The sequence below is a fragment of the Sorex fumeus genome, unplaced genomic scaffold (genome assembly GCF_029834395.1).
Source record: "Sorex fumeus unplaced genomic scaffold, SorFum_2.1 ptg000122l, whole genome shotgun sequence".
In the NCBI taxonomy this organism is placed as follows: Eukaryota; Metazoa; Chordata; class Mammalia; order Eulipotyphla; family Soricidae; genus Sorex; species Sorex fumeus.
Genome location: NW_026606179.1, coordinates 40,108,196 through 40,122,386, shown reverse-complemented (window position 1 = coordinate 40,122,386; position 14,191 = coordinate 40,108,196). Strand labels below are relative to the sequence as shown.

Below are 14,191 nucleotides of genomic sequence, written 5' to 3'. Positions count from 1 at the left end.
GTGGTTCTTTCCCCGTTAATGGTGCCAGGGGCCTGCTGGGGCCCCGGGGAAGTGACTATCAGCCCGGCTGGAGAGTTGGGGATGGATGTCAGCAGGCACGGAGCAGAGAAGACCACCGGGACTAGAGAGGAGCAGAGAGTGCTTTAATGGATGACTTTGAGGGAGTCCTCGCTGACCTCCCTCGGGCTGTTTCCCAGCGAGCTGGCCACCTGCAAGTATTCATTGGCTGTTTTCATTTGATTCCAAACTTTGCGGTAGCCTTTCAAGGACAGCTGTGGGGGGAAAAAATAAAAAGCGGGGGGAGGGAGAGAAGAGGGGGTGAGCAGGGAGAAAGTCACCCGGGAGAAATGGATGGCGGTGAGTCACGACGCAGCCCACACGCAGCCCCGGTGGGCCTGAGCGGACACTGCCACCCCCAGTATGCAGAGCCACCCCACCCCGCTCACCGCCCCCTGCCCCCAGGACAACAGTGGCTGCAAGACTTCGAAGGACTCATTTCCAGCCCTCCAAGTGGGACTTGCTCCTTCCTCCCCGTTGTGGCTCTCTCCGTTGCTCTCTGCCAGAGGGACCAGCCGGGGGGCCCACCCTGCATTTGGATCTGAGTTTACTGCCGGCCACCGGGTGACCTCAGGAAAGGCTGGACACAAGACTTCTGGTCTTCCTGGGAAATGGCCAAACTCTCCACGTGACCCAACCTGGCTTTGAAGCTACTCTCAGGAGGATGGACGTGCCCCCCGCTCTGCCACCAGCTCCACGCTCGCCTCACCCCAACGCCCCGGAACCACCACTACCCCCACTTCCCTCCTGCGTCTGGCCCCTGCTCTGTACACACTACCCTATGGAAAGGCTGTGACGTGAGTCACGCAGAAGACCCACGGCTACTATGTAAATGCATGAAATGGGGCTCTGAGTACTATTAAAAAAACACACACAAAAGATTATTTTAAAAGAAAATCTGGCTTCTCCATGTATGAAGTAGCAAATTCTTCACATGGGAGGGAGGGGTGGGGTGGAGGAGGGGAGGATTCAGAAACTGGTAGGATTTGTTAAGAATACAGGGGGTCAGAGGGGATAGCATGGCAGGTAGGGTTCGATCTAACGCAGGTTCCATCCCTGCTGCCCTGTCCCCCGAGCCTGCCAGGAGTGACCCCTGAGCACAGAGCCTGGAGTAAGCCCTGTGCATCATCAGCTGTGGCTCCAAACCAAAACCAAACAAGAATACAAGTAGTTGGGCCGGGATGATGCAGACACGGTTCTAAAAAACTGTGAAAAGAGAGTTTGAAAAGGGGGGGGGGGCGGGGAACGGAGAGAGAAAACAGAGGGGAGGGGGAGGGCGCTTGTCTGTCAAGCAGCCAACCCGGGTTCGATGCCCAGCATCCCCATATGGTCCCCTGAGCACCTGAGTGCAGCGCCAGGAGAAAGCCCTGAGCATCACCTGATATGCACCCCTTCCCCACCCAAAAAATAAGAAAAGGGGGTAAAAAAAATCCACCTTCATTTTGGTCTGAGTAGAAGCAGTTGCTGAGATGATTTGTCTCAGACAACGGTGGAAGGCAGGAAGGATGCAGGGCCAGGGACCCTCGGGGACCTACCTCTGCGATCTCCACTTTCCTCTCCCACATCTTGATGGTCTTCTCCAGGTCCCCGTTCCGGATCTTCTCTTGCACATACATCATCACGGGTGGTGCCCGGAACTCCGCCAGCTGCTTCCGGAGTTTCTTGTTTATGGTCTCAGCTTTGGCCCGGCCCTGGTCGGGAAAGACCCATTTGCACCCGGGACTCCCCTAGCACTTCCGGCTGACTAGGTCTCAGGGGCCTCACATCTGGCCTCAGTTCCCACCAGAATTTCTAAAAGTAATGCTGACGGACCAGGCTGTGGCTCCCGCGAGCTCCTACTTGGCGTGATGCAGGCCCAGGATCTATTGATCCGCAAGATAAAAACGGTTTAAATTCGCAAAGGGTTGGGGGAGGTGGCAAATCACAGGTTCTGATTTTTGTTTGTTCATTTCATTTTTTTTTCCAGGCCACACCCGTATTCTGGGCTTACTCCTGGCTCTGTGTTCAGGGATCACTCCCGGCAGTGCTCAGGGACCATATGCAGTGCTGGGGATTGATAGAACCTGGGTTAACCGCATGCAAGGCAAGCACCCTACTGGCTGTATTATCTCTCCAGCCCCAAGAATCTGATTCTTTACTAGACCTGAGATTTTCATCCAGTCCAGAAACACTAAGTCTAGCCAAAAATTGTCTTTTATCTTTTCCTTTCTTCCTCCCATCCTTCATTAGGAAACATGTTTTACTTGTTTTGATATTTTAGAATCTGCTTTTTTTTGGGGGGGGGGTATATTCAAGTATTCTTTAATTGAATCTTTCTCAGTTCACTTTCCTGGATTTTTGGGGGGTGGAGTAGAGTGGGGGATGAACTAAGTCAGTTTGAGATGGGAATGAGACATAATAAAGTTTCTATTTGAACGATTTTTTTGGGATGTGTGTGTAGAGGGGTGTTGTTTTGAGTTCTTGGGCCACACTCAGAGTTGCTCAGGAGTTACTTCAGGCCCTGCAAGTAGGAATTACTCCTGCTGGGAACCATATGGTTTGCTGAAGACTGAACCTAGCTCAGCAAGCACCATACCTGCTTTCTCTGGACTATTTGAACCATTTTTAAGTGTCCCATTAAAGAATATACCACCATAAAGTGTTCCATAAAGAATATACCTCTAAGAATTTTCCATTTCCCTACAATGAAACTCATAACCCTGAAACAGACAACCAAATATCCTCGGGCCTCTGACCACCCACTGGCCCTCCACCCCCTAGCCCTGGGACCACATTCTACTCTGTCTCTAGGAACTAACTCCTCTAGGAAACTCAGGAAAGTGGGACCACGAGCTATTTGTCCTTCAGTGACTGACTTAGTGTGATGCCAAGGTTCCACTTAGCATAATGTCAAACATAATGTTCATTCAAGCGTCCACATTTCCTCCTCGTGGCTGAATAATGCTCCTCTTGAGAACTACTCCACAGTTTGCTTATCCAGTATCCAACCAGCTCTTGGCCGCTTCTGCCTTTTAGCTTTTGCCAAGGCTGCTACAAACGTGGGCACACAAATACCTGTTTGAATTCACATTTTCACTGTGGGGGCTATGTTCCTAGAAAAAGAATTGATGGATCATTTGGTTATTCAATATTTTTAGAGGAACGCCTGTCTTTTTCTTTTTTCTTTTTTATTCCTCTTTTTGGGTCACACCCGGCAATGCACAGGGGTTACTCCTGGCTCTGCACTCAGGAATTACTCCTGGCGGTGCTCAGGGAACCATATGGGATGCTGGGAATTGAACTCAGGTTGGCCGCGTGCAAGGCAAACGCCCTACCTGCTGTGCTATTGCTCCAGCCCCAACGCCTGCCTTTTTCATCTTTAAACTATAGTAAAGTGGAACTGATTTGGGGGGGTCAATGTTTTCCTGTTAATTTAACAACTGTTTGAGTCAGCAACACAATTCAAATGCCTAAAAGTACAGCGATCCCATCCGACCGTCCTCCCTAGTACAGTCTGATGCACAATGTCAGGAATAAGCTCTGGTGGTGCTTGGGCTTATTCCTGACACCACACAGATCATGTGTGGTTGCTGGGGATCAGACTCAGGTTGGACACATGCAAGGCAAGCACCTTATTCATTGCTACCAATTATCTTGCATATTCTTATCCACACAGAAAAATTACTCTTTTTTTTTTTTTTTTTGCTTTTTGGGTCACACCCGGCAATGCACAGGGGTTACTCCTGGCTCTGCACTCAGGAATTACCCCTGGCGGTGCTCAGGGGACCATATGGGATGCTGGGAATCGAACCCAGGTTGGCCGCGTGCAAGGCAAATGCCCTACCCGCTGTGCTATCTCTCATTTTTAACAACTGCATAGTTTTTCATTGCATGTAGGGACCATAATTAATGTAACATTCTCAGAAATAGTCACAGCTTTCCAATCTCTCGCTGTTACACCAATGCTTCTGTGATAATTAATCTGAAAATACATCAGATCATGAATAGGCAAGTACACTGGCGGGCTGAACTACTAAAAATGAATGGGCTTGTTTTAAAGTAGTGGCTCTCACCGTGGGCTGTCACCGAGGAGACTTGTGGCAAAGTCTAGGAACTTTTTGTTTGTTTTTTGAGGGGGAATTTGGGTCAGACTCCAGCAGAGTAAGGGATCAAACCCAGGCTGGTTGTGTGCAAGGTAAGTGTCTTACACCCACTGCACTACTTTACCAGCCCCTACAAACAAAAACAAACAAACAAAAAACTTTTGGGCTATACCTGCTGTGCTCAAGACTTAATCCTGGCTCTGCACTCAGGAATAACCGTTGGCAGGGCTTGCGGGATCATATAGAGTATGAGGGATCAAACTCAGGTTGACCGCACACAAAACAAAGACCCTACCTGCTATATATAGTATGTCTCCGGCTTAGAAACTTTTTTGATTGTCACAACTTGGGGAGGATTACCAGTATCTAGCAGCTGGAGGCCAATGATACTTCTAAGCAATGTACTGTACAGCTCCCAGCCCCCAAAGAATTATCTGATTCAAAATGGCAGCACTGCCTAGGTTGAAAAGTCCTAGGGTAACACTGATGCCTGACTGGTGAATGGTGCTAAATTGCGGTTTATATTTCAGCAGTCACCAGGTGTCCCGTTTCCCCAATCTCCCAACAGAATCTTACCAACTCTTAGATCTCTGTCAGTCTCAGAGAGGAGAAATGGCTTATCCTAGCTTTAAATTTTCCTTAAACAAGGGGAAATATTTTTCAGGAGTTTTTATTTTGGGGAGTGGATGCTGGGGGGTGCTTTTCCTCTAAGTGTTTAAATCCACTGCACATTTTTCTTAGTTTTTTGTTAAATTGATTTCTTTGTAAGTTATAATGTAAGAAAGCTCTCTGTGGTGTCAAATACAATAACTTTCTGGCTGTTTATCTTTTGGCTTTGCTTATTTTTTGCTATGCAAAAAAAACCCTTTCATTTTTAAATCTGTTTTCATTGGTGTCCTGGTTTCCGGGTTCTATATTTTTAGTCCTCCCCCTTTTCAAGGTTATAATTAAAATGTTTCCTCTATTTAGGATTTTAATAGTTTTGTCATTCACATTTAAATCTCTGGTATACTTGGATGCATTTCAATGTAAGATGAACTTACTTTCTATCTAAAGGACATCCCAAACCACATCTTCAAATAACATGGTGACCTCTTCCTCTAATCAATAACTGAATGCATCCATATCAAAGCTTTACCAGAGGCCGGGGAGATAATACAGCTGGTAGGGCACTAGCCTTGTATGCGGCCGAACTGGGTTTGATCCCTGTCACTGCAAATGGTTCCCTGAACCCTACCAGGAGTGACTCCTGGGCACAGAGCCAGGAGTAAGCCCTGAGCACTGCCAGGTGTGACACAAAAAGAAAGTGTAGATCAATTAGGGTATCTCAGGGTGGCCAAAAGCAGGAGAGCATCAGCAGTCTTGGGTGCCGTGAATGGAAGTTGATAGCTGGGTACTCAGCTGGAAGATGCAGAGTCACAATCCGCTGCCAGCCAGGCTCCTGGGCAAGATGGCTCTCAGGGTCGAGACTCTAAGGCCAGCATCAGAGGTAACAGCAGGAGAAATAAGTGGAATCACTGAACTAAACCTGCAAAACAACCTATCCTGAAAAGGGGTGGGGACACAGTACCCTGTCCTGCGATATCAGTCAAAATGTTCAGTTCAATGTAAGTGGCAAAAGTCAAGATAAAGGAAAGGGGGGGGGGGGCGGGGGCTGAAGCGATAGCACAGTGGGCAGGGCGTTTGCCTTGCACACAGCTGACCCAGGTTCAATTCCCAGCATCCCATATGGTCCCCCGAGCACTGCCAGGAGTAATTTCCTGAATGCATGAGCCAGGAGTAACCCCTGTGCATCGCCAGGTGTGACTCAAAAAAGAAAAAAAAAAAAGGGGGGGGATAAAAAAAACAACTAAAGTGCTCGCTTCAGCAGCACATATACTAAAATTAGAACAATACAAAGATTAGCATGGCCCCTGCACAAGGATGACACGCAAATTTGTGAAGCGTTCCATATTTTTTATGGACGATTCTCAAAAAACTAGAAATCGAGCTCCCATTTGACCCAGCAATACCACTCCTGGGAATATATCCCAGAGAGGCTAAAAAGTATAGTCGGAGTGACATCTGCACTTGTTTGTTCATAGCAGCACTCTTTACAATAGCCAGAATCTGGAAAAAACCTGAGTGCCCAAGAACAGATGACTGGTTTAAGAAACTTTGGTACATCTACACAATGGAGTACTATGTAGCTGTTAGAAAAGATGAAGTCATGAAATTTACATACAAGTGGCACTACATGGAAAGTATCATGTTAAGCGAAATGAGTCAGAAAGAGAGGGATAAACATAGAAGGATTGCATTCATCTGGGGAACATAAAATAACGAAATAGGAGACTAACACCCAAGAGTGGCCGAGATTAGTACCAGGAGTTTTGCTCCATGGCTTGAAGGCCAGCCACACACTATAGGGGAAAAGGGAGCTCAGATAGAGAAAGGAGCACCAAATAAAGGATGTTGGGAGGATCCTCCCAGGATGGGAGAAGCATGCTAAAAGCAGACTAAAGACCAAACATGATTGCCACTCAATGCCTCTTTTGCAAACCACAACACCCAAAATGAGAGCAAGAACAAAAGGGAATACCCTCCCACAGAGGTAGGGTGGGACGGGAGGATAGGGGGTGGGAGGGATACTGGGACCTGTGGTGGTAGAAAATGGGCACTGGTGGAGGGATGGGTGTTTGATCACTGTACAATTGAAGCCCAAGCACAAAAATTTGTAAATCTACAACTGTACCTCATGGCATTTCACTAACAAAAATGTTTTTAAAAAATGTAAATGATGGAGAATGGGCACTGGTGGAGGGATGGGTACTGGATCATTGTATAACTGAAACCCAAGCACAAAAATTTGTAGGTCTACAACTGTACCTCATGGTGTTTCACTAATAAAAATTAAAAAAAAAACTAAAGTGTAACTTATATGGGGAAAAGAGCAGCAACATAAATTGCCTTTCAGGGGGTCCAGATGGCAGACTGAGACCAAAGTTTTAAAGCAACTACTGTAAATATGTTTAAAGAACAGAAGGAAACCATTATCAGAAAAATAAAAGGAATACATCATGATAACATCTCACCAAACAGATAGTATCAGTGAAGTAGAAATTATTTGTGAAAACAAACTAGTGGAAAATGTGGAGTTTTTGGGGCTGGAGCAATAGCACAATGGGTAGGGCATTTGCCTTGCAAGCGGCCGACCAGGTTTTGATTCCCAGCATCCCATATGGTCCCCAAGAACCACCGGGAGTAATTCCTGAGTGCAGAGTCAGGAGTAACCCCTGAACATCGCTGGGTGTGACTCAAAAAAAATGAGTTTTTTCAATACAAGTAAAATTGAAACAAAAAAAATCACTAGAGGGATCAGCAATAATTTTGAGCCAACAGGAGATCAGTAAACCTGAAGATACTTTTTCAGAAATTATGCCATATGGAGAAAAAAAAACACAAAGAAAAATTTAAGGCTCAAAAGAATGTGGAACGCGACTAAGTCCACCAACATATGGTTGGTGGGTGGGAGGAGATGAGAGACAGAATCAGAAGAAAAGATCTAAGAAAGTTACCGCTGAAAACTTCCCTTATTTGATCAAAACATTAAACTCTATACCCAAGAACCTCAACAAACGCCAAGTGAGATGTGTGCAGAAACTTCTATACTCAGGGTCCCAGGATTTCTCAAGTGACTCAAAGTGCTACCTTGAAAGTGTGGGGTCTGGAGTTGGATCCTCAGTGCCACCCACATGTGACAAGGGAAGTTCTGAGAGCTCTGCTGTCTGGGCACCAGCTGCTGCAAAAGACCGTTGTCAAAGCACCTGGAGGCAAAGTCCGCAGCCCCTGGCCAACACTGCAACTTGAAGTTGAACGCTGCAGCAGCCAAGAGCAAAACCCCTCTGCAAGCACTAGTCAGGCTGTATGTGAGCACAGCTAACATGTGTGGACCATCCCACAAGCACAAATGAAAAATATGATTCACAAGTGTAGCATCTGACTATAATAACAGCATGAAAGGAAAGGGTTTGGGGGGGATTAGGTTAATTTGAATTTGGAATATTCCATCAATTTTGTTTGTTTGGGCTGGAGCAATAGCACAGCGGTAGGGCGTTTGCCTTGTAAGCTGTCAGCCCGGCCGAGCCGGGTTCGATTTCTCCACCCCTCTCGGAGAGCCCAGCAAGCTACCGAGAGTATCTCGCCCACATGGCAAACAAAGCCTGGCAAGCTACCCGTGACATATATGATATGCCAAACACAATAACAACAAGTCTCACGATGGAGACGTTACTGGGCCTGCTCGAGCAAATCAATGAACAACAGGAGGACAGTGCAGTGCAGTGCTTTGTTTGTTTGTTTTTGGGCCACATCCAAAGGTACTCAGGGCTTACTGGCTCTGTACTCAGGGATCTCTCCTGGAGGTGCTCCAGGGACCATATAAGGTGCTGGAGAGCAAACCCAGGTCCACTTCATGCAAGGCAAGTGCCCTACCCGTGGTACTGTTGGTCCAGCACTGCCATGCCCCCGTGCTCAAACATCATATTCGATATGATAAATCAAAGACAGACTCTTGAAAGTAGAGAAAATAATTATAACCTGAGCACCACCAGGGTGGCCCAAACACACACGCGTGTACACACACACATACAGAGAGAGAGAGAGAGAGAGAGAGAGAGAGAGAGAGAGAGAACAATTCTTGTAGAAAGGAAGTCAAATAGAATTAATAACTGACTTCTAATCAGAAGCAGTAAAGCCAGAAGGCAGTGAGAGGGCATATTCTAAGTGTTGAAAGAAGAAAAGAACTGTAAAAAACTGTCAAAGAATCTTACATCTAACAAAAATTATCCTTCAGAAAAAAAGCAATAAGCATACTCAGATCTTTTGTTCAAATACGAGTCTCAAATGAAAGGAACTAGGATTCTTTACAGAAGGACTGTTTGAAGAAAATATAGAGGATGAGTCGGAAATAGCTTTTGGTAAGTGCTCTAAGAGAAGCCCACAAAAGAGAAGTGTTCTAAGAAAATGCCCGTAAAAACAGGGTTATGTCAGAGGGCCTCAGGTGCCAATGGAAAACGCTCCCAATGGCCATGCTGGAACAATGTGAGCCACAAAATAATGTTAGGTTACATTCCAATGATACAAACAAATACCCATGAGCCATCAAATAGGGGAAATTGAGAAATTCCCGATACAGAAGAATCTCCTCATCTCCAGTTGTAGACAGTAACTTTGGAAATTCACAGTGTGAGAACTGGGGGAAGCACTTCTGAGGCAGTCAGGTCACCCAGTTCAATGTCAACGTTATGATGAAAGATGCTCCCCCCTATCCAGGATGTGACGAAAATGGCACCCAACCTCTCTAGTCTTCCACCCTAAATCACAGAACCCAACTGTATTCCTGGGGAAAATATCAGACCAATCAGAACTGTGGAACGGCCTACAAAATAGGTAACCAGGAATCATCCCCACAAAACTGTCAATGTCATCAGCAACTCTGAAAAATTGTCTCATCCCAGGGCTACCTGGACCCAAGCAGCCAGGACACTAAATAGAAATGGGATCCTGGGACAGGAAATGGACAATGGGCGAAAACAAAGGAAACCAGGGGTCTGAGAGACAGTTCAGGAGGTAAGGCACTTGCCTTGCCCGCTGCCAATCCGGGTTCAAGCCCCAGCACCACATATAGGCCCCCAGAGTTAAGAGGAAGCCCCAAGTATGATCACATATGACCCAAAAGTCAAGAAAGAAAGAAATCACAACCATACATATTATAAAGAATAATGTAAACAGCTTTGGTTCATTACTTTGAATCAATGTATCCTACTACCATAAGTTGTTAATAATAGGGGTATATGAGTTTTGGGAACACTCTACCATCTTCACAATTTTTTCCATACGTAGAAAAAATTCATTGTGAGAACATCTGCCCAACCCGCCCCCCCCAAAAAAAACCCCACTAAAGAAAGTTATTCAGGCTGAAAACAAGTGACACCAGAAATGTCTCTTTAATCCACATTAAAAAAAAAAACCACATAGCCCAAATAGAGGTAAATATTCAGGTAGGTATAAACTATCACTGCACTTCCTCCTTAATGGATTTTAAAAGCACCTCGAGAAAACGATATGTATTTGGGGGCAAATATGTAGCATATAAAACTGTGACAATGACACTGCAATGGAGGTAGGCTCAACAAAGCTGGAGTTGACTGAGGAAGTAACACCAGGTGGCAACTCAAATCAACAGGAAGAAGTGCTGAGAACCACACCTTGGAAATAAGGCGACTGTAACAAATTATGGACGTACCTTATCGCCTTTGTTTTTCCAGCTTTGGGATTCTTTCCTCACACCATTTACAAAATTGACCCAAAATGTACTATCAGCCTAAATGAAAAGCACAAAAAACTCTTTTAAAAAAAAAATTGGGGGCCACACTCCTGTACTCGGGGCTTACTCCTGGCCCAGAACTCAGGGATCATTCCTGGTGGTGTGCAGGGAACCGTATGGGATGCTGGGGATTGGACTCAGGTCAGTCAGATGCAAGAAAAGCGCCCTGCCGCTGTACTATCTCTTCAGCCCCACAAAACTCTTTTTAAGAGACATAGAGGGGACCAGAGAAATAAGCTCAATGGGCTGGAGTGTGTGCTTTGCATACAGGATGCACACTTTTTTTTCTGAGCTCAGCTGTCGTTGTTGTAGCTGCTTCGTGTCAGCCTGTCAGCCTAAAAACAGAAAATGCCAGGGGGTATGGTGCCGCCAGCAGGTTAATCTGTACCTGTGAGGAGAGTGCATCAGCAGCCTCATGGCGCCTTCAGACTTCCAGATACCCCAAAATTGCTGCTGTGCCTTTGGCCAGACCCCAAAAACTTGGGGCAAAGTTTACCAAGAAAGTAAACGGCCAAAAGTTAGGTATGTGGGAGACACACCCACAAACCACCTCTGGCTCAGCTATATAATTGGAGGCCTGGCCTCTCTGGTTCCTGGTCAAACTGCTTGATGGCCATGATCCCAGAGACTCAGAAACAAATCTCGAAACCCAATGGCTTTTGGCAGAAATGTGTCCAGTCCCTGCAGTAGGTTACAGGCGCTGGGCCACCCCAGGTGGGAATAGGTTTCGTGCCTTGGCCTGTTCCCCTTGGCAGCCTGGTGGCCGCCATCCTCCAGAGGCGACTGGACAGTGAGGTTTGTGCCCGCAGTGACAAGACACGCAGAGCCTCATAGGATGGGGGTGGACCAGCCCTTTCTTCCCTGTTCCAACGAGACCCCAAATTGCCGCCCATGAACGGCCTCTCTGGTTCCTGATCAAGCTGCTTAACAGCCATGATATGATCCCAGAGACTCAGAAACAAATCTTGAAACCCAGCGGCTTTTGGCAGAAATGCGTCCGGACCCCGCAGTACATTACTGTCACCCGGCCACCCCAGGGTGGAAAGGGTATTGTCCCTCCACCTGCTCCCCCTTGGCGACTCAGTGGCCGTCATCCTCCAGAGGCCATTGGACAGTCAGGTCTGGGCCCGCAGTGACGAGACATTTTGGGCCTCACAGGATGGGGGTGGAGCCAGGCCTGTCCTCCCCACCCCAACAAGACCTCAAGTCATTGCCCACGAACGGCCTCTCTGGCTCCTGATCAAGCTGCTTAACGGCCATGATCCCAGAGACTCAGAAACAAATCTCAAAACTCAGTGGCTTTTGGCAGAAATCTCTCCAGATTTAACTGTTAAAATTTCAGAATTTCAAAATCACATGGCCCTACTGCAGCCGCGCAACATCATATGTTATTCATAACCAGCAATAGAAAACAAATTGTCTACTGTTGCCTTTTCAGCAGATCTGAGTGTTGGGGTAAAATCTCTAATAATAATGGTGGGTCTGGTGTCGAAATATTTAATGTGATCAAAGTAGAGAGAGAGTAATGTGGAAATCATATGCCCCACAGGTAGGGGGAGGGTGTGGGATGGGGGTAGACTGGGGCTGTTGGGGGTGGAGAATGGGCACTGGTGAAGGTACAGGTGTTTCATTGTATGACCGAGACTTAGACCTGAAAGCTTTGCAACTGCTCTCACAGTGATTCAATAAATAAAATTATAAAATCACGGTCACGGTCCTCCCGTTGTTCATTGATTTGGTCGAGCGGGTCCAGTAACATCTCCATTGGGGACTTTGTTGTTACTGTGCTTGGCATATCGAGTACATCACAGGTAGCTTGCCAGGCTCTGCCGTGCGGGCGAGATACTCTCGGTAGTTTACCGGGCTCTCCGAGAGGGGTGGAGGAATCGAACTCAAGTTGGTCATGTAGGCTGTGTGAAAAAAAAACAACAGAAAATGCCCCTCCAGTGGCTCTGATCCGGGACAGAAGTGTCTTCCGGGTACATGCCAACACAACAAGAGATCCGATGAGGCCAACTTCAATGATGGTGCCATCCAGGGGACCTCGGGGCACATTCAACTGCGGCTTTCAGAGGTTTTGTACAAGGAGCCTTTGGGTTTTGTACAAACCAGAGGTTTTGTACAAAATGCCTGCCTGGCATTTTGATGCTGTCAGTGTGGGTTTTGTACTCCTAATGGTGTTGGGAGGGAGGTTAAGCACTCACCGAAGCATGTCCCAAATCCGGGCCGTGGTAGCTTGGTCGCTGGCTGTCTTGTTCCATATTGAGAGGATGTCCTCCTGAAAGCGGACAGAGACCATGGCCCTGCAGACCTCCTCCCCGACCATGAACTCCCCCAACATGGCCAGGATGAGATTTTCCCAGCAGCGGGATGCCAAGCGCTTCCGTAGGCAGATGATCCACTTGCAACCGTTTTTATTAGCATCATTCTCCCACATGGGCTCGATCCCCTCCTTGAGGAGATGTGACCTGTCAGGTCCCCGGGATGTAGCATGTGGCTGTAAAACCTCCAGAAATGCTCCACTGACACAAAGGTGCCGATCTGTTTGATATTCTGCTCATAGCTCTGTGAGCTGATAGGCCGACCAGGGGTTCTCCTGGAGTACCAGAAAGTGTAGTTGTACTGCAGGGGATGCTCTGCTGAATGCGTTGCCTTCCTCTTGCCGCTGCTCTGACTCTTGTCCTTTTGTCCAATTGTTCCTTCTCACCATCTTTCTGTGTGCTGTTTTCTTCATTCTGATCATGGTCCCCACTGTCATCATCTTTCAATCCCTCGGCCTTAGCTGCCATTCCTCCATCTGTTTTTCCTACTAGATGGAAGGGTCCCTTCGAATAGTGTCTTATTAATCTCCATATCTCCAGCATGCGTTGAACTCATTGTTCATCCTCTCGCTGCCACCGTTGCCACTGCCTCATGGAGTGACTTCTACTCCACCAGCCAGGATGCACACATTTGATCCCTGGCACCTCATAGTCCCCTGAGCACTTCCAGGAGAGACTCCTGAGCACCAGGCTGGAAGTAGCCCCTGAGCCTGGCTGTGTGGCTCAAAACCGAAAGATTAAAAAAAAAAAAAAAGGCAAGGTGAGGGCCAGAGCTATAGTATAGCAGATAAGTCATTTGCCTTGCACTCAGCCGACCCGGGTTCATTCCTTTGGCATCACATATGGTCCCCCAAACATCAACAGGAATAATTTCTGAGTGCAGAGCCAATAATTTCTGAGTGCAGTGACCCCAAAACAAACAAAACTACAAGGTCACATGTGGCTCATTATTGAAGATCTACACTTCCATTTCATCACATCCCAGAGAGGGGTTAGGTAGTGATTTCTAAGATATGACCCAAAAGAAAAGTAGAGGGGCTGGAGCGATAGCACAGCGGGTAGGGCATTTGCCTTGCACACAGCCGACCCTGGTTCAATTCCCAGCATCCCATATGGTCGCCTGAGCACCGCCAGGAGTAATTCCTGAGTGCAGAACCAGAAGTAACCTCTGCGCAATGCCAGGTATGACCCAAAAAGCAAAAAAAAAAAAAAAAAAAAGTAGGTAAATTGGGCTTCATCAAAATTAAAAATATTTGTGTTACAAACAACACCATCAAGATATTGGGGTGGGGGGAAACCTGCAGGGAGAAAGAAAATATTTACAAACCATTTATTATCTGATAAGGGATTGAGTCCAGAATTTT

The 14,191-nt window shown here is 46.9% G+C and overlaps 1 protein-coding gene, 1 non-coding gene and 1 pseudogene across 2 annotated transcripts in view; 1 reads left to right on the top strand and 2 right to left on the bottom strand.

The window, feature by feature from the left end:
• Nucleotides 1-143: 143 nt before the first annotated feature.
• Nucleotides 144-14,191, bottom strand: part of CCDC113 (coiled-coil domain containing 113) — a 29,355-nt gene continuing 15,307 nt past the window's right edge. Inside the window, exons 8-9 of the mRNA XM_056136115.1 lie at nucleotides 1,593-1,748; nucleotides 144-272 (exon numbers count right to left, since the gene is read on the bottom strand). Coding sequence (XP_055992090.1) covers nucleotides 144-272; nucleotides 1,593-1,748 — 285 coding nt within the window. The remainder of the gene's footprint in view (nucleotides 273-1,592; nucleotides 1,749-14,191) is intronic.
• Nucleotides 5,994-6,097, top strand: LOC130044649 (U6 spliceosomal RNA). The gene has a single exon (XR_008795483.1). It is a non-coding gene; the product is annotated as a U6 spliceosomal RNA (small nuclear RNA).
• Nucleotides 10,800-13,432, bottom strand: LOC130044415 (eukaryotic translation initiation factor 4E type 2-like; annotated as a pseudogene).